Source organism: Diabrotica undecimpunctata, chromosome 4 (assembly GCF_040954645.1).
Source record: "Diabrotica undecimpunctata isolate CICGRU chromosome 4, icDiaUnde3, whole genome shotgun sequence".
Taxonomy (NCBI): Eukaryota; Metazoa; Arthropoda; class Insecta; order Coleoptera; family Chrysomelidae; genus Diabrotica; species Diabrotica undecimpunctata.
This window is the reverse complement of record NC_092806.1, coordinates 3,813,708-3,834,419: the sequence shown is the minus strand read 5'-3', so window position 1 is coordinate 3,834,419 and position 20,712 is coordinate 3,813,708. Positions and strand designations below refer to the sequence as shown.

The 20,712-nt window shown below is 33.7% G+C and overlaps 2 protein-coding genes across 2 annotated transcripts in view; both read right to left on the bottom strand.

The window, feature by feature from the left end:
• Positions 1 to 14,629, bottom strand: part of LOC140439051 (xanthine dehydrogenase-like) — a 55,603-nt gene extending 40,974 nt beyond the window's left edge. The window contains exon 1 of the mRNA XM_072528692.1: positions 14,312 to 14,629. Coding sequence (XP_072384793.1) covers positions 14,312 to 14,363 — 52 coding nt within the window. The 5' untranslated portion in view covers positions 14,364 to 14,629. The remainder of the gene's footprint in view (positions 1 to 14,311) is intronic.
• Positions 14,630 to 18,706: 4,077 nt separating this feature from the next.
• On the bottom strand, positions 18,707 to 20,384 carry LOC140438093 (mannose-P-dolichol utilization defect 1 protein homolog). Its single transcript, XM_072527808.1, has 2 exons — positions 20,118 to 20,384; positions 18,707 to 19,556 (listed from the first exon to the last, which is right to left on the bottom strand). Exons 1-2 carry the CDS (start codon positions 20,215 to 20,217, stop codon positions 18,925 to 18,927), a joined length of 732 nt encoding a protein of 243 aa, XP_072383909.1. The 5' UTR covers positions 20,218 to 20,384; the 3' UTR covers positions 18,707 to 18,924.
• Between the last annotated feature and the right edge of the window lie 328 nt (positions 20,385 to 20,712).

Below are 20,712 nucleotides of genomic sequence, written 5' to 3'. Positions count from 1 at the left end.
TGAAATTCAGGTAACTTTTTTGTTGAACTTTTAAAGTAAAAATATACATTTGCCATAAATAATTGCTTTCATGGCAAGTTAAGAAATTGTAATAAGTAAAATTATAAATGTGTTAGGGTGTGGCCTAGCTGTCATATTAATTATTCTCAAAGTTTTAAGATTTAGTATTGACATATGACAGTTAGCACTATTTTTTGACAGTTGATATACACCTAATCATAATTGAGATCTTCTTTTGTTTTTGTTTTGTTTTTAAAAAAAGTTAACCTCTATGCATAGTTCCATTTAAAAAGATATTTCTTCATTTGTAATAATTTATTCCTGTTACAAAATATTGCCTAGTAACAATTGTAAGTTCTTATGGTATCTCCAACTTCTAGAGTTTGTAAACCGATAGTAGCATAGTAAGTTTTTTTTTGTTATTTTGTATTTTATTATTACTATTTATGTTTGTAATTATTTTTGGTGAGACAACAATAAATATGTAATTTTTTCCCTAAAAAAAGAGTTTTTTAAGTTTCTAACCCTTTTTTAAATTTTTTTGGAAGGAAGAGCCTTTTTTTCATCCAGCAGGAAGATTCTTCCAAGCAGCGTCCTTACTTTAAATAGCTTAAGAACCTTCTTGTATTGTGTTTGTCCAGAAGATTCATGTAAGTACCCCTTTTGTTTTATTTTGTGTAGTTATCCCATTCCAGCCCCTTTGTCATTCACTTATCCACGATCCAGCTCTCCAAAAAACCCTGAGTAGCCGTTCGCAAACGTTTCGGTTTGTTTTGGTTACCCACTCCTTAGCCCCATAATTTCTGTCTTCAATTTTCAACCCCTTATAGTAATACCCTAGGTGGTAGGCAAAAATAATCGTTACAGTGCATCGGAAATAAGTCAATCTTCGCGATCTTAGGTAAGTTTTTTTATTGTAGTATACTTTCTACGCTATTGAAGATTACAATTCATTCATTCATCATTCACTCATTATCAGGCTACACTACATAGGTCTTTGTTTTAACAAAAACTAAAAGCTAAAAAACAACAACATGAAACAAAAAATTAACAATCAAGCAAACAAGTGTAACCTTAATTAAGTAAGAGAGTTGGTACTATATATAATGTTAATTAGATGATAACTATGAAATTAATTTAGTGCAAGGATTACTTATGTTACTGTCATATTTGGGAGGTTATATGGTCATTTCTTTCGCCGCGTCGTATTGATCTATGGTTGAATGAAAATCTTCTCTAACAAAGAAAGTTAATGGATCTACCTAGAACATCCTAGAGAAACGAATTAAACAAAGTAAAATAATATGAATAAAAATATTCATCAGAAATGGGGAATAAAACCACATATATTGATGAAGGTTGTGAAGAGACCAAAGAAAGCAGGAATACTGTAATATCTTTAAATAAATATATATATAGTACAGAGATAAACGTGACCAGGCATGCACGTGAGCGATATAAGGTTAGCTTGACGCACGACAATTCGTGATTGGACGTTCCCCCGCCCATTGCGTAAGTTGCGGCGATTTACGTTACTGGAAATATTTAACAATAATCTCACTAATCAAGCACAGTCGCAGAATTACGTATGTTTCAGGTGTAAACCTTCGACTGGTTTCTTTTCGTACTTCATTGTCACGTTGTCATAATGTGAAATCGAAAGAGGAAAATGAAAAAGAGGGGAGAAAATAGGAAAAAATCAAGTATCTTTTCTCTTTGAAAAAAATTTTGAAAAACAACCACTAACCAACTTTTTGGTTATACTTTTCTCATATTTTTAAAATAGATTTTTAGAAATAGTGGAAATTAAAACGTCAAACAAAAATTATAAAATGTAATGTTCATTGCAATCAATTTTGACTTAAACGAATATTTTATAAAGATAATATTTAACCATTGTTTAACATTTTAGCTGATCGGGTAATACGTGTTTACAAAAACATAGTGGGATAACACGATTTTACAAAAAATGTGATTTGACTGTGCATAACACTATGCATTTAATATAACTAATAATAAAGATATATAAATAAAATATAATAAATATAACTAGTGAGTGCATTCTATACACTATTTACTACACGTATACACTAAAGTCTAAACCGATATGATGAATTAAACAAATCAGATGGGAAAATAAAATTAATTAGGTAAACATAAATGCCTGTTGTATTTTATAAAATTGTTTTGTAAGTAGAATATGTAAAACACGTTTTTTTCGAGATCAAACCAACGATGTATATAATTTAACCTTGTAATACATCCTAAAAAACTATTAAAGAAGCAGTTAAAAAATTAAGCAATTTTTTATGTCAGATGAAACTTATTTCAATATTCATATTAATAAGTAAATTTTAGATTTTTTCTTAATATTATATTTATTAACTAACAAGAGGCAGTAGATTTAATTCAAGTGAAACAGAACTCTGCGATTGTAATGGTAACACTGACTATATCAATCATTAGATGTTCGGGTGCATATAATGATGCTGCTATTCTGCTATTAAAGTATCTATTGGAAAATCTGATAAAAGAACAAATACTTTTTCCTCAGTGTTTTCTATTTTATATATCTCTCGTCGTAATAGTAGGATTAACCAAATTTTTTGGGGATATTTAAAAAGGACAAAAAGAAAAGTGTAGGATGGAATGTATAAATCTAGCCTCTGTCTATCCGTATGTTATATATTTACCTCTTAGCCATTGCCTGTCTTGTGTTGTAATAAAGTAGATATAAATTATGAACGGCACATTAGCGTAAAAAGTATCCCTATATTATTTAATCCATTGTTTGTTCTAAATATTCAATTTATATTGGGTTAAGGCCCTTAATTTAACGAATGAAAGTATGGTTTCTTGTCAATCTAATGATTCTTCTATTTTACCTCTAGGCAAAGTAATATTTTGTTAACAAATGTAATAAGTTCGTTAACAAATTCAAGTAGTCAAATACAGTATCGTAGCTGAATGGATTAAATTATCCAAATCCATTAATTCAATAAAAAAGAACTAGAGGCAGTTTTTGAAATGACATAGTTTTATTGTTTACATGCGGAAACTTTTTGGGAAACAGTCCTGTCAAGTATATTGAATCAACCCCTCCCTACGTAAATTCCACTGCCTTTCGGGTAAAAAAAGTAGCACCTGAGTAGGTCTTCTAGGTGATACCTTTCGTCTGGAGAAAAATACAGACAAATTGAGGGAGATTAGCTCTAAAATTCCGGAAAGAGAACTAACCTAGAGAGAAATCCTTAAATAAAATTACGCTGTACTTCAGGTAGAAGGTTATGAAATCGTATAAGTTCCCTGGCACAATAAAAAAATTAATATATAAAAATTCTATAAAATGCCTCCCTCCGTATTTCGGATAGATCATATGGTAAACTGGCTACAAACATAAACATAAGTAGGTAGGGATTTGGTGGCGTTAACTAAGAGGAAGGGAAAATGCGCTGATATAGAATTAATACAATTAATTGGGCACATATATATGCGTAGCAACTTTATCACAACAGATTAAATAAAAAATATTGGTACATTAGAGTGATGCCAAAAACCTGTAAAAGAAGTTTACCAGCGCGGACTTTTTCTTCTTCTTCTTAGTATGCCTCATCCTTTAAAGATATTGGCGATCATTACGGCCTATTTTAATGTGTCTGCAGCAGTTCTGAAGAATTCTATTGTTGTTTTTTCACTCCACTAAAATACCTAAATATATCCAATACCCCACTGAATTTCATCAAGAACTAGCCAATAAATCATGACTTCTTTAAACCAACCATCTTCCTTATTAGCAATAGGTCCATGCAGAATGCTTGAAAACGACAACTACAAGCTACACTGGGGCCGCACTGTGCTCACAGACCAGGCAGTGGCACATTATAGACCGCATCTCATATTAGTTAATAAAATATCTAACACACAACACTAATTAATGTAGCGATACATGCGTGTTAAATATAAGAAGATCACCCAGAAGTCGAACAAAGATAAAGCATTGAGATAAAAACTAAGAAAACAATGGATAATGCAAAGTATATAGACGATGCCTATTATTCTCTCTGCTACTGATATCATCCCAAGAACCACCAAGAGAAGATAAAATAGCTGGATCTTAGTGAACATCTCTATAAGAGCATGGAGAAAGGTCTCAATATCCAGATACAAAAATTTTTTACAAGATTCTTCAACGTACATTCAAGTTACCTAGGTCTCGATAATACGGAAAGAGTCCCACCAGAGCTCAATCCTTTTGATACCATAGCTATTTGGGATGAGTTATTTTGTCCCTTAGAGGGAAAAGTACATATGGCTTAAATCTGGATGGTTATAATTCAGAACAATTAGAGGAAGAAGAAGAAAACCTGGAAGATGAAAGAGATGAGGTAAGAGAAACAAACGAGAGGGAAGAGGAACCACCAACAATTCTTGAAGTTAAAGATGCAGTTAAAATCTAGCCAGAAACAAATCAACCGGAATAGATATTCTCCCAGCTGAACTATATAAAGAAGGTGGCCATAATGGCATTACTGAATTGTATGGCCATTTTATGGTACAGAATAACACAAACAGGGTTCTAAAACGCCTTCAGTTTGGTAAACTTTTAGGTCGAGCATGGGGAAACTCAGCAACTGTCCAAAATGCGGCTTCTGTATTTAAATCCACGGGAATTGATTCATTTAATACATTAATAATCCCAGAATATACAATTTTGACACACACCTCATTAGAAACAGAAACGGTGAATTTTCAAGTTAGATCAGAATCTCCTCAACCAGGTCCCTCTGGAATTAGTGGTAAAATATCCTTGCACGGTAGCCCAAACAAGTCATCAATTACTGATGAAGATATAACTCCCGGAAAGGCTCTTGGTGAGGTAACACCCGTAACGCCTGTATTGGCAGCAGCAGTAAAGAGAGTTTGTACAAAAATAACTGGAGTGATTGCTGCTCAAGACTTTATTAAAATGAAGAAGGATGCCTTGATTAAAAAAAGCTCAAAACCTATAAAAAAACATAAACGTAAGGGAAAGCCAAGCGAATCGTCACTATCTGAAGATGTTACTCTAAACGACACTATGTGATGAAAACGTGAGTAACATTGAAAATGTGTGTCTTGGGTGCAACGAGGACTATCGCTAAACATGTAAAAAAGATGACTGGTTACATGAGACTTGTATTGGCTTCGCTAATCTCTGTAACAAGTGCGAAAAGTCTCTTGCTATTAAAAAGAAAAAGGTTTATCTTGGTCCATCTCTCCTACTCCTAGTGGCCCATCTCAGCTCAACAGTTGAGGAGAGATGGACCGATGACGTGCCTGTGCATTATATTTTTTTTAGGTTTAAGAATTATAATTTCTAGTTTTTACTTATACCAAAACAAATACCAATGTTGTTATGTTTTACAATTTTTTTCTATTCTGGAGAGACTGGAGAGAAATTCTTGATGAGACTAAAACCCACGCAGGGTAGTAAAGCCAGAATGATGATGATGATAATTCAGAAGTAATAATGAATATATTACTACTATATTCAATAACACTATTCATTTTGTAAGGTATTTTGTAAAAATCTTGTTAAGTATATACAGTGTGGCGCACCGAAAACGAAACAGAGGCATTTACTGGCAGATGATTCCTTTTTTGAAAAAACGCTCGGACCCGTCGATTTTGTTTTCGAGGGGGACACAAAATTGGCATAAAATCACTTTAACATTTGCAGCCCCTTAAGCAGGGGTGGCATTATCCCTAAAATCTTAAATAAAAAGGGGGGTCGAATGATCCATTATTTGAAAGGTCTTTCAACTCCCTTTATAATGATGTAAAATTCATGTATTCAATTCAGTAGTTTTGGAGATTTATTGATTTAAAGTTTAAAGTAGATTTTAATAGGTACATCAAATTAGTTTGTACTTCTTTCAGAAGAAATTTGAGTAAAAGCATTTTCTTGATAAGTAAATGCTTTTATTTACTACGCCCATGGTTTATTAATAATAAAAATAGCAATTGAAGCGTCCTTTGTGACAAAAAAAGTTGTTTCTTGAAGAAAGATAAGTAGAGAATGCTACGTACTTATTTTAAATAGGAAATAGTACATTAGTTTGCGATTGATTTGACCAATCTTTGTTGTTAAAATATCATTTATTGCTTTATACATAAATTAACCATGGTATATTCCACGGCAGAAAGGGTTGAAATTATTGAAATATTTTTCGGAAATAATCAGCGCGCTAATAGAACAGCACAAATTTTTAATGAGCGACATGAGAACAATAATGTGCACCGAAAATATGTTCTAGAACTTGTAGCTAAATTTCGGGAAACTGGATCAGTCGCCAATAAAAAACGTAATATTGAAAATCCTATAAGGAACGAAGCAACAGAAGTGGGGGTTTTAGGGCAAGTTATTGTAGATCCTACATTAAGTACCCGCAAATTGCAAACTTCGTGTGGTGTTAGTCGACGTACTATCCAACGGATTCTAAAGGCCCATAATTTTCATCCGTATAAAATTCACCTTGTACAAGAACTTAATGAAGACGATTTTGATAAGCGATTAGAATTTTGTGAAGTTATGAGTGAACGAATTACAAACGATGAACAATTTTTATTTAACATTTGCTTTTCCGACGAATGTTCCTTTTTTTTTAAATGGCGAAGTAAATCGTCATAATTGTCGATATTGGTCGGACTCCAATCCCAGAATTTACCATGAGGTACACACACAGCAGCCACAAAAATTAAATGTTTGGGCTGGCATTTTTGGCGATCATTTGGTTGGTCCTTTTTTCTTACCTGGAAATTTGACTGGTGAAATGTATTTGGAATTACTGCAAAATGCCATAGATCCTGCGCTAACAGATATAATTGAAAATCAGAATGATGGTCGATACGTTGAGAATATGTTGATGTTCCAACAGGATGGTGCCCCACCACATTACGCATTAAGAGTTCGGCATTATTTAGATAAGACCTTTCCAGGTCAATAGATTGGTAGAAGAGGTGCCGTTGAATGGCCCCCAAGATCGCCAGATTTTTCACCTTTGGATTTCTTTTTGTGGGGTTACTTAAAAAGCAAAATCTATGCTACTCAGCCAACATCCTTAGAAGATTTACGACAAAGAATTGTGAATGAGTGCCATCAAATTACTCCTCAAATATTGCAAAATGTCCGGCAACGTTTTCAGCAAAATCTTTATTATTGCATGGAAAGTAATGGTGGTCATTTTCAACATTTACTCGGCTGACAGGTCAGTTCATTCTTTATTTTTTAACAACTTTGCTGCTATGTATTGATCTCCTCTTACGATGATGTATTTAAACTTTAAATCAATAAATCTCCAAAACTACTGAATTGAAGTACATGAATTTTACATCATTGTAAAGGGAGTTGAAAGACCTTTTAAATGATGGATCATTCGACCCCCCTTTCCATTTAAGATTTTAGGGATGGTGCCACCCCCGCTTAGGGGGCTGCAAATGTTAATGTGATTTTATGCCAATTTTGTTTCCCCCTCGATAACAAAATCGACGGGTCCAAGCGTTTTTTTTTAAAGGAATCATCTGCCAGTAAATGCATCTGTTTCGTTTTCGGTGCGCCACCCTGTATATAAAAAGCCCATTTTTGTATATTTTTTATTATAACCAAATATTTCCTGCATCTGATATTGTTTTGCTACTTTTATTATTGAAAACATCAATATTTAAATACACTGTGTTATTTTTAAAATGTCTTCAGGTCTACGTTGCTCGGGTACAAAATCAATCCTTTTGTTTTTATAAACTTACCAGTTATGTGACACAAAGACAGAGAGAAAACAACAAATATTACGTGATTATGCATATATTATCATACATACAGCATATTAAATTGGGAAAATATACAGAAAATGGTCGTCCAACCATAAAAAGAGACCTTGAAAGTCGAATACTGGTTTATGTTAGCCAAAAATTTATAATTCTTATTTATATTAAGTAGAGAAGAACTATTTTAGAATTTTAGTTCTTGGTTAGATTAAATAGATACCTACCTATAATATGATCAATTTTTATTTTCGTTAAAGAAGGTATAAAATATGATCCATTTTAATTTTTATGTTCTATAAATATATAATGAATGCTTCGGTGTTACGTATTCATCACTCTTCTTTATGGCTTGGAAGCATGGACATTAAAACAAGTGCATCTGAATAAGGTGACCAAATTTGAATTTTGGTGTTACAGAAGAATCCTACGAATGGACTCAAGAATATCAAAGGCAGAAGGTACTAGAATAATAGGAAATGAAGCTGAAATAATATTGAATTGACTATCAAAAGAAGAAAACTTTAAATTAAATTCAACAAAAAATTGCGCTCGAAAAGAAAGCTTTTTCTAAAAATTATTAGCTTAGAAAAAGTATTTTTTTCGATGAGATACGCCTAAAAAAATTTTACTCGAATCGATTCGGGAATTGTTTTTTGTTGTACGTTTTTTGTTAATAACAATTTCCGGTCCACTTGGAAAAATGAAAGCAAAATACATTTGAACTTAAAAATATAGATAAAAATCGAATAAAAAAGGTTTGGTACGATAAAAATGCAAAAAATAATTTATTCGGTTAATGGCTCTGCTTACAGGGGTAAACCGCTGTAAAACTACGGCGAGAAAATAAGAAATTGGATTAGTGTAAATCAGCGAGCTTTCACACAATTTTTCTTAGCCGAATTGTTAGGCAAGGCATTTTTAAAGTCACAGTCTGGATAAATTGCTGTAAATGGATCCAGAGCGGGAATCTATCCCTTTGACCGTAACATTTTTTCTGAGGTAGACTTTAAAGCCTAACGTCATTGTTCTTGAGAATGAAGCGGACTTGTGTGTGTGTGTGTGTGTGTGTGTGTGTGTGTGTGTGTGTGTGTGTGTGTGAAAGAGAGAGAGAGAGAGAGAGAGAGAGAGAGAGATGGCATTAGACAAAAAATCTTTTTGCCTCAGAAAATTGTTATAAGGATGTTTAAATTTTTATTTTAGAATCGTTTATAATAAACTTAATTAGAATATTATATATAGATTTGTCAGAATAAGATAACAGATTGCTGATGTTAACTGGTAGGCTAATATTGAGATCAATTAAACCTAAATATAGGCTTCGAGTCTGTTCCCTATGATTAGGACAATCGAAAAATAAGTGGTTCAAATCTCCGACAGATTTACCATCACAAGGACAGAAAGGAGTTTCATAGATTCCAATCCTATGCAAATGCTCTGGAAAGAGGCCATGGTTAAGTTTTAGCCGGGTTATTAACGAAGAATGTACTTTATTATAGTTAAAATTAAAATTTGGAATATTTTTTGGTAAGCATGGATAAATAGAAAAGTAATGGTTTCTTCAAGACTTCTGAACCTCTTTATATTCTGACATTCATCTTTCCCTGCCAATACTCCTGATAATAGAAAAAAGATCATAAAGTAGTAAAAATTTGTAATTTCGGATATCTCGGGTGTATTTTTTGCCATACCATCCACTAATTCGTTTCCAATTACTCCTTTGTGTCCTTTAACCCAGAGTAAAGTAACTGTTTTTTTTTGGTGAATTTTAGATCATGTAATAATTTTTTGATATCAAGTATAATGGAGTCTTGAAAACTATCTAATGGATGGCTACGAATAGCTTGTAATACTGCCTGAGAATCTGATACTATTACCATGTTCTCACAATAAATAGTGACACACCAAGTTAGTGCTTTCTGTATAGCAGCAGCCTCGGCTGTAAAAATAGAACAACATTCAGGAATTCAATATTTCTCAACATAATTGCTGTTTGAAACAAAAAAAAGCGAAACCAGTGCTTTCAACAGTTTTTGATCCATCTGTATAAATTATTGTTAAATCTTCCCCTAATTTGCTTAGTATGGATTTGAATATCGGATTAGTTAAAGTTGGCAAGTCTGAATAAGAGGGCATTATAATGGTTGGTTTGTCTATCAGAGCTTCAAAGTCTTGTACGTAAAAAGGAAATTTTGGTAGCTGTAATATATAAGATTGAAATGAATTCGTATCGATAAAAGATTCTGCAAGAGGAGGAGAATTTTTTATTCTCCAGTATGAATTTGTTAAATTTTCTGTCAAAAGTAAACCTATTTTGTGAACCATAGTTGTATTAAACGATCTGTATGTTATTAGACGTTTGTTGGCTAACATTTGCCTATGTATGTGTAAAGGTGGTTCCTGGGCTTCTGCTAGAACTGCTTGGTTTGGTGAAGCGGACTTAAGAAGATCCCATGTGGAAACCAACAAATATATTCCCAAAAGAATAGCTTCTGGTTCTCTGCAATAGAATCTGATGGTATTACTACCAACCTGCTCCAAATTCACTGACAAAAATAGTCTATAGAGCTATTGACGTCATGCTTTAGGCAGCTTTCTCTATTGTGTCCCCTTTTGCAATATTCCCTATACCAATCTTAAAAAAAGCATCCACTCGTGGACGTAGAAGTTGCAAATCGCAAATAATCACCTCCGATCCCTATAAAACTGACTTACAATATTATGTCGATAAAACTCCAAGCAAAAGAATTGATGAACTAAAAAGAAAAGCATTTGGAAATTCAGGAAATGAGAGTTATTACCAGATAAAAGAAAAATTCAGAAGAAATTAAAAACATCCGAAACCAGCAGAGAAGGCAATTCTACAGCATCTGAACTATTTTTCCCAGCTGACAATGATGTTGATTTTGAGAAAGTTAAGCAAGACACAATAGACGACCAAGATGCAGAGTGTATATTTTGTGAAAGGGAAATTCAAGCAGACAGAAATAGAACTTTAAAAGAAAGCGCTTTGGATTTAATGTCTTATGTGAAATTTGTGGGCACATCAACTATGTTCGGGAGATGAGAAAGACACTTATGTTTGCGATTTTTGCAAATAGTTTTAATTTGTTTCTGTTTTTCTAAGTTAGAGTAAACTTCATTCGTTTTACATATTCCCATCCGTCAACAAACGCACGTGAAAGCCAAACAGGGTCGTACTGAGGTATATTATATGATTTTTAAAAATATTTACTTTTGAAACTATTAGTGTAAGAATTTCTTGAAATTTAATCACTGTGAGCAAAATTTAATGTTCCATTGAAGGAAAATGTGCAAAAATAAAATATTCATTAACTGAGAAATACATGAAAAAGTAAACATTTTGAATAAAAAAGCAACGCGCTACAATTTGAATTTAAACAGACTGGAAAGTTTGGATCTGTACCATGAGAATCCGTCTGGCTTAAGGCAATAAATTATATTTAATAGCCTATTGACGAATGAGAGGGCGAATATCAACACGTGCTCATGTTTACAGATGGGAATTTGCTAAATGAATAAACTTTAGAGTGCTTTAAGGGTGCGCGGTCAATAAGAGTGCACAATCGAGTAAGTCGATTTTCGGAGTGCGTCGTGGACAGGAATAAAGTTTTGGTTCGTACCGATTAAGCGAAGTGTTTGTATGTGTCTTGAGGATTTTAGGCAAATAAACGCCGATAATAACGTTATTAGGTAACTTTAATTAGTTTAATCTATTTTCTTTATTATATTTTGAAAGTTTTGATATTGTACATAACTGTAGTTTGTAAGAATTTCGTGATAATATTTTACCATACTTGCAATAAACTTTGAATAATCGTATGTATCATACCGTTGTTTACAATTTTGCACCAAGATGTAGGCAGCACTTGCATTTTTTAAAACATGCTTGATTTCTAAGAGTGCGCTGTCATTAATATTGTAAGGTACGCGCGCACTCTTATAAACCAGGTTTTTTTTATAACGGATTAACCGTATTTTTTCTTTTGTTTAAGCATGTGTGGCAGAAAACGAACTTCTCAGCGTGCTTTATGCTCACCGGTGGTTATGAAGGCAGGAAGAAAAAGGGTTGGACATGGAGAAAGTAAGATAAGCGTGGCAAAATCTATGGGAATGGCCGAAAGTACGTTAAGAAAAAAGCTAAAAAGAACAACTTTAGCTACAAAGCTGCAAAGATACGACATTGCTTTAACATCAGAAATGGAAGAAGAGTTGTGCAACTATATAAAAACAATAGACAACATGTTTTATGGGTTACCTTCTAGAACCCTAAGAAGTCTAGCGTTTAAGTTCGCTGAAATAAATAAGTTAGAACATCGTTTTGATAGAACTTAAAAAATGGCAGGCAAGGGCTACTGGGTTTAATGAACCACAGCGGTTTTATGAAAATCTCTCGAAGTTAAAGAATACATATAAATTTCCGCCACATGCAACTTACAATATGGATGAATCGGGATTTTCCACTGTCCCAAATAGGCCTCCTAAAGTTTTCTCTACAAAAGGAAAAAGGTGTGTCAATAAAATATCTAGCGCAGAACGGGAAACCAATGTTACTGTTGTATACACAATGAGTGCTAGTGGACAATATATTCCTCCCGCATTAATATATCCACGTAAAAGAATGAAGACAGAACTTTTGGATGGTGCTCCACCATCATCGGTTGGAATGGTATGCGACAGTAGTTTCATCAATCACGACCTGTTTGTTGCTTATGCTATACATTTTAGAAATCACGCTAAGCCGACAAAAGAACAACCAGTCCTATTGATAATGGATAATCACACTTCCCATTGTTCCATTGCAGCAATTGATTTTTTTCGACAATATAACATTATCGCAATAACACTTCCTTCTCATAGTAGTCACCGTATGCGTATGTTTTTTTAGCCCGCTAAAAAAGTTTTATTCCAATGAATGTGAAAAATGGCTGACGAACCACCCAGGGCGGGTAATTACGGTTTACCAAATTGTTTCAATATTTGCTCATGTATACTTTAAAGCTGCTACTATAACGAATGCAATTGGAGGTTTTAAAGTGACGAAGGATATGTCCCTTTAATAATGACATATTTACTGACGTTGACTTCATGGCCACTTTTGTCACAGAACGGGAAGAACCTGCTACAGCTGCAGTAACTACGGAACTAGAAGCGTTTAACGTACAATCAGGAGTCGCTAAAAACTCTTCGTCTGAAATCGATATTCAACCACATCAAATGTCTGAATCAGCCTCTGAAAATACTCCCAATGTTCTTGACAGTCCAACTATTGTTCTTGACAATTCCACTACTAACGAAAATATTCATGTTAATAAAAGGGATGCCATAATCAGCGAAATACCTACATCTGAACCCGATTGTACGAAAAGGATTTCTCAGATCAAAAACAATACCCCTCAGATTACAGATCTGGTTTCCAACACACCTGCAATATCTTTGGAAGAAAAAGTTGTTATAGCTCCAGAAACAAAAACATTTGATTTGTCAAACACTTCTGGAACATCATCAAGTTAAATTAACAGCCATTTCTCCGTTACCTAAATTAATTGTGGTTAGATCCAGAAATCGCAGAAGGAAAAAGTCGGAAAATATCACCAGCTCTTCATATAAGGACCAACTAATTGAAGAAAATGAGAAAAAAAAAAGCCGCAATACAAACTCAAACTGGATGTTGGCGATAACCTACCACCAATGCAAGCGCTTCTGGGAGGGAGTTTAAAAAGGAAATCAGATGTGAACCTCGGACCAGCACAGAAGATACAAAAAAATGAAAAAGCTGTTTTCACAAAGCCAAAAACAACGCCTCATAAGAAAATTTGGAGCTGTCCAGGGTGCAACGAAACATTTAAAGAACCTATCACAGAAGACTGGATTAAGTGCATATCATGTGCTGTATGGTGGCATGAAAAGTGCAGTGCCTACGCAGGTTTTGGATCTTATAAGTGTGACCTATTTATCTTACAATCCTAAATGCATACTTTTAAAAAGCGGGATTATAAGAGTACGCAAAAGTTTTTAGATTCACTTTTTCTATTAAAGTAATAATGTTTAGTTCGCAAATTGTAAATTGATTTTGTTATTTATGATTGATTGATTGGTTTGGATTTTACACTTGATTAAACCTTAAGTGCGCATTCTTGAAGCACTTTACCCTACTGATCTATGTTTCTTTGGTTAAATAAAATATTTGTGTGATTTTGCTTCGTGCCCATATTTCCAATGCAACGAGCAATTTTAAAGTCACACGAAATTTATATTATATTTAATATTTGCTTTTCCAGAAGCTATTTTTGATAAATAACTGTTCAGGATTATTTATGAATGTTGAATCTAAGTACATGTCCAATTTCATATGATTACCATGAAGGAGAAAAAATATTTGGAAAAAAAAACGGGAGACCAATTATGACCTTCTTCTCTATTTATTTGCTTTAGCGTAAGTTAACTCTCAAGTAGTGACCCTTATTAAGTATGTATTATATTTATTTACCTGTATATTCAACTCCACTCACAGATAACTGCACACACTTTTTACGGTTCATTTTTTTTTCACTCTCACAGAACGCTCACTATATTCTAGATAAAGATTATAATATAATCCTACAGATTACTATAATTTTATATTATAACAATTTACAATGTTATTATTTATCATACACGAAATAATAAAGAATGAAGATAAGATTTGTGTATTTCCAACGCATACACGGATCGCGATCGTAACAAACCAATTATTCTATTAAATGGGAAGGAACGGATTAACAACTTTCTTTTGAACAAACTCGCGTCCCAGAAACTAGAAACACGATTAAATTAAAATTGTAAATCTGCAATGTAAATAACAATAAAAAACCAGTTTCGGTGATGTGTGAGGTTCCCAAAGACGAAATATTTTCTGCTAAATAAACGAGTTTTATACAGAGTGATGTTAAGGTTAGAGTAACTAATTTTAGTAAATATTATGTAACCTTTACACACGGAGAAACAGTTTGAAAGACATAAAAGTATTAGCTGTAATGTAATTTAATAACATACTCAACTCTACTCTACTATCATCTTATCATTTTCCTACGTTGTCTTTTCCATTGTAAAGCCATTTGTTGGTGCTTCTGTAGGTATTGTTTGGAAGGTTTTCTCCAGTCTTTTTGAGAACAGTGCCTCCGCAAGTTCTCTCCTCTGGTTGTCCTTTATCTTAAGACATCATGTTTAGACGATAAATCTGCTTAATCAAATGATTGAGTCAATCTATTGACTTCAATCAACCACAATCAGCTCTTCAATATTTTTATAAAAACCCGCTCATCAGTAATCGACGCGACGTACAGTTCACACGCTACACTTGGTTCTGTGCTTGTGTTTCGTTCTTGTTGTTGAGTTTGGGGAACAATGGCTTCGAATACAGATTTTTGCTTCTTAGCCTTAACACTAATCGTAAAAAAAACCAAAGGAAAGGTCCAAGGATGAAACAAAATAAGAAACCATGAATATCTTCTAAATTTTCTGCGTGATCAGAACCAGAGAATTACAGAAACTTTTTGTAAATGAACCAAGAAAGTTTCAATTATCTACTCGAGTTACTATCACACTGAGATACCCAACATGATTAAGAAGACCTAAAATTCACTTATGCCATTGCTTCTTAGACTCTGCAGTACATCATAATGGAAACTTGCTCAGCTATTACAACGAGGCATTAAAGGAAAATATTCAGGTAATAATTAAGGGAGTAAGTAAAAAATTATAATTTATAAATAAGCGTACAAGTTCATAATGAGGCAAGTGAGGAGAAGTTAGCAACATTTTCTTAATAGTGTGGTTATTAGTGTCGCCCTGGGGGTTGGTTTACTCTTGGGGGAGCTGGGTTAGAGTACGATTATCAAGTATTCGAAGAAAATGACGATGTTGAAGCTGACGATATCGTGCAGGGCGGTGGCACTTCGTCTCTAGTCAAGATGCACATTTCTGCTTCAAAAATTGTGTCAATAACTATTTTTTCCGCACAGTGTCGTTGGTCCGCAGTCCGAAAAACCAAAAGCCTTAAAGAAAGAAATAAGCTGCGAAAACAGAGTATGCTATATAGAACTATGCGAAATCCTGGAAAATAACATGTGAAGACGCATATAAAATAAGCAGTAAGAGAACTCAAAGTAAGCATCTTCTTAAAGAGGACAGCCGCAGGAGAAAACTAGTGTAAGCACTGTTCTCACAAAGAGTGGAGAAAACCTTCCAAATAATACCTACAAAGGCATTAATATAAATATATCTTCACAAGGGAAGAGATATTGGAAACAGAAAAGACAATAAAGACAGGGAAAGCACCCGGATCTGACAGAATTGCGCCGGAAATAATAAACTCCAATATTAAGGAGAACGCTGAATGGATGAGAACATAATGAATGACCTTTTTAGAAGACAGAAGCTCCCACGGTATGAAAAACGGTTAACCTTATCCTCATTCCTAAACATGGGAAAGAAATGAAAGAACTGGATGTTCTAAAGACAATATGCTTGCTAAATTCACTAGGCAATCTATTCGAAGTCCTCATAAAGGCGCGAAAAAGAAATAGAAGAAAAGGTAGGCCTGTTGGACTGCCAGTATATGAAAAGCAGGGGTAGATGGATGATAGCACACTTCCTGGACATCAAGAACGCCTTCAACAACACGAGCGGAAATGGAAATATCCCCATATCTGCAGAACTTGGCTAGGGATTAATTCACTTAGAAAGTATTCTACCTGTCAAGAAGAAAGTCAAGTATCTGGTATTAATACTGGCGACACCAAACAGCTTCGGTTAACACGTAATATATACCGTGAAAAAGCCGATCGAAGAACACCGTCGCTAACAAAGATCATGCCAACCGTAGGAGGTCCAGGGACAGGTAAACGAAGAGTTCTTATGAAAGTGGTTTATTTCACCATAGGTACTATACGCAGCAAAAATATGCCAGCAGGTAGGTAATGCGTAAACAAAAATACAGGAGCATCTCAGAGAAGCTCAGAGTAGGGCGCTGTTGAGGGTAGTCTGTGCATATAAGACAACTTCGACAGTTGCCTTAGAAGTGATACCAGGGGTGCTACGAGTTCACCCACTAGTGAGGGAAAGAGCCATCAAGTATGTGAAAACGACAAAGTAGCTGAGAGAGGAGTGACCAACGCGAAATGGCAAGAAGAGTGGTAAAACGAACATAGGACCTAATGGACAAGAACACTGATACCAGACGTGAGAGACTGGAAGACATGACCATAGGGGGACTAACTACTTCTTCACATAGTTCCTCACGGGACACGGCTCCTTGAGAACCTTTTTTTTTTCGTCTTTATAGAGGGGGGTCTGGAATCTTCAAAGACATCCCAGTCCAGGACGCCGCCTGACTGACCTTAGTGAAGAATTCGTTCTTCGTACTCCCGGCGATAGTTCCCGAGTTACTTTAAAATGCCCTCTCATCGCCGAGTCTACGTCGAACGCCTTCCTGCTAAACCAGACCTTCCTCTGCCATCCAACACTTCACTCATCAGCAGTACTTACAGTAGTTCTCTCACTGTAACAAAATTCAAACCTCTCACTTTCCATTCTATTCCTTTCTACTATCCATCTGTTGCACTCTAACATCGTATGTGTCACAGTATCTACAGTCTAGGCATTCATCTGTATCGGCCTTTCCGAACCTAGAGAGTTAGGCCCTAAAAGTGTGTAGGCCACCTAGAGTGATTTGCAGAATTAGTTCTATACAATGGTATGAGAAGTCTTGTGATTACGTGGGATCTAGAAGTCGATGTTACTAGCCAACTCAGGACAGTCAATGAGAAAATTAGAGATTTTAAACAGCAGGTCAAGGTCGCTTACTACTATGCTTTATGACAGGGGCAGTATGTTTAGTCTGTGTTGCAAGACTCTGAAGTTAATACAATGCAAACATTTTCCTTGTCAGCTTCATGGTACATACCACAAATTAAATCTATACTTTCACCCATAAATAAGTAGTCATCTACAGGTGAGTTTGATGAAAGATATATGTATCCAAGTATAAAATCAGATTTACATACTTCAACAGAAATACATACTTACTTGTTTCAAACCAGTATTCAAATGTTAGCATATAGTGTCCCCTTCTCTCTCTGAAGCTACAAAAATAAGAACAAATTCTTATTTTTGTAGCTAAACTTTTTGTCGTTCAGTTCTTTTTTGAGCCATATATTGTTTATAATATTGATTCACAGCCAAACTTCTTTTGCAATATTTCCCAGTCTAATGAAATCTTCATTGGTATTAATACTTGTAACTATATAACATTAAATTACGATGAGTTTTAGTGTTTGTTTTCTCACGATGCTCTCCAAAGTGATGTTAAAGAAGAGTGGGGATAATGCCTCTCCCTATCTGAGACTAGTGTCAATTATAAAGATGGGACAGTTCTCCTTCAAGTTATAGTATATATGTAGATCTCTCTACACAAGCTTTAGTGAGATTAATTAACCTCTTTATAATGCTCAGTTCTCTCATGGCACACCACAGATCTAATCCCTGCTATCTAATCCAACATTAATGAGAAATGCTTCGATTTTATGTAGTAGTGAATATTTAAATATCAATTCATTTCTTTTCTTAAATACTTCAATATATTCTTAATCTGTATTCTTCTGAATTTTACAACACAGTTATATATTAGTAAAGTTCTAAATATATAATATTCTTAGTATATGCTGATAAGGCCATCTTTTGAAGGCGTTGAGTCTCCCTATTTCAATTTTATTTAGCATCCAAGCTTCCAAACCACAAAAACAGTGAATATGAAAAACATTCTTATTCACCTTATTTCTTTAATGTTATTGATAGAAAGAAACTTTATGATCCTTATGAATCAATGAAAAAAAAAACAACTAAATCAAATAAATTTTACAATATAATTGAACCAGCCAGCACACAATAAATATAAATATTTAAAATAGAAACATCTTGAAAAGGATACAAATTTTAAAAAAGAACCACTTGCTACACTATTTTTAACTTATTTATCTCAGTACATCTACAAGTCTTATGTAGTAAAATTTTCTCTTTAGAAGATAAAGTTCACACTTCTTTTAATTTACTAAATGGAATAATTTATTCTACCTTCTTCTTAGGATCGACATTCCAGTAGTATAATAATTGTACAACTAGAACAGCATTGGATAAACTACTAGCTATATAAGTTAAAATTACTACACTATCTCCAGTTTCTTGCATGGAAGTGAAGATTCTGGCTAAAGATCCAGCTAGCAGCATAATCAGGGTGGCTGCTGATAGCTGACCTGTGTGTCCATTTTTTAAATTAGTGTATGCTTGCATCAGTTTTCCAACCACCACTAAAAATATGTTGAAGGTTTGCAGAGACCACAAAAATTCTAGCGGTGTCATTCCGAACATCATAACATAGCATATGGCTCCATATACTAATATATACATAATTGCTTTGGTTATAGCTCCTTGATAATATAATACTAAGTATCCAATTAAAGCAGTTTGTATAGCTAAAAAGCTTGCATCTCCCCAAGCACTGAAAGGAAAACCTTTCACAAAACTGTATGCCATATAAATTGTTATGGCACTCAAATCGAGGGTCACGCTTAATATATTGATGCCTTCTCCACTCTTGTTGTTAAGGATTTTGAGGATTTGGGGAACTTTAACTGTTAGTGATCCCAAAATGATTCCAAATCCTAGGCCTTTACTTAATGATGCAAAAAAACATGGCCCTGAAATAAAAAAATTATTCATTAAAACAATACATTCAGAATTGCTATCACTATAAGGTTATATATACAAAATACAGCACTAGTATTATTCGGAATGTAGTTTATAACTGTTCAACCATGACCTGAGTTGGAGAACCAACTATTTATACACTTTTGAAGCAATGAAAGCAAAAACTATTACAGAAGCATCAAAAACATCAACAGGAAACCAATGATATTGATAAATCAAACAATTCAAAGAAAAGTATATTCATTTTATTTTTAAAACAAGTTGTTTAAATGTTATAACAGAATGGAGATGAACATAATATAATGGCCAAAAATACAAAAACAAACAATGAGCATCTCACTAGGAATGCGAATGAAATTCAAGTAGAGTCAGGAACAATTACACAAAGATACTACAAGACAGTTACCATGACACCAGTAGCAATCTATTTGGCTGGTGGTTATATACTTAATACAAAGGGTGAAGTGAACCGGTACCGGTAGTAATAATTAAGATTGATAGATGAATTAAAAATAGGTGACCTTAAATGCTAGTTAAACATTTGATCTTACCGTCCAAATAGTTGAATTCTAAAAAGTAATTATCAAAACATTTCGGTGTGAGAACTAGCAAAGCCGCTGTTCTAAATAAATCAAATACTGTTGAATTCATCTTAAACTGTTAATATTCTTCAATATTATATCATTTATACTAATGTTATAATTATTTTATAACCAGGCATAAGAACTATTTCTTCTTCTCTTCCATTTATTGCTGATAAATCTTGTAACTAATAATAAATTATTTAAATATTACTTGTCACAATTTTATTGGTTAGTTTATGTCGTTTTGTCATATGTTGTTTTGACATGTTGATATAGTTGTCTCTTTCTGACTTATTAATTTGAAAGGGACCGTATTGTGGTAGTGGATAAATACCCCATCATAAGGATATATAGATCAAGAATAAATTATTTGAGTCATTTAGTAATAACTAAAAATGATATTAGAAAAATGTTTTTTTATTTAAACTATTTTCAAAAGAAACATTTAACTATATTTGTCACGACAGAACAAATTTAAAACAACTACAAATAAGAAAATACCAACTTATGCTAGATTAATAATTTTAGACACAATAATCCGTTTTACAAAATCTAGGTGTGT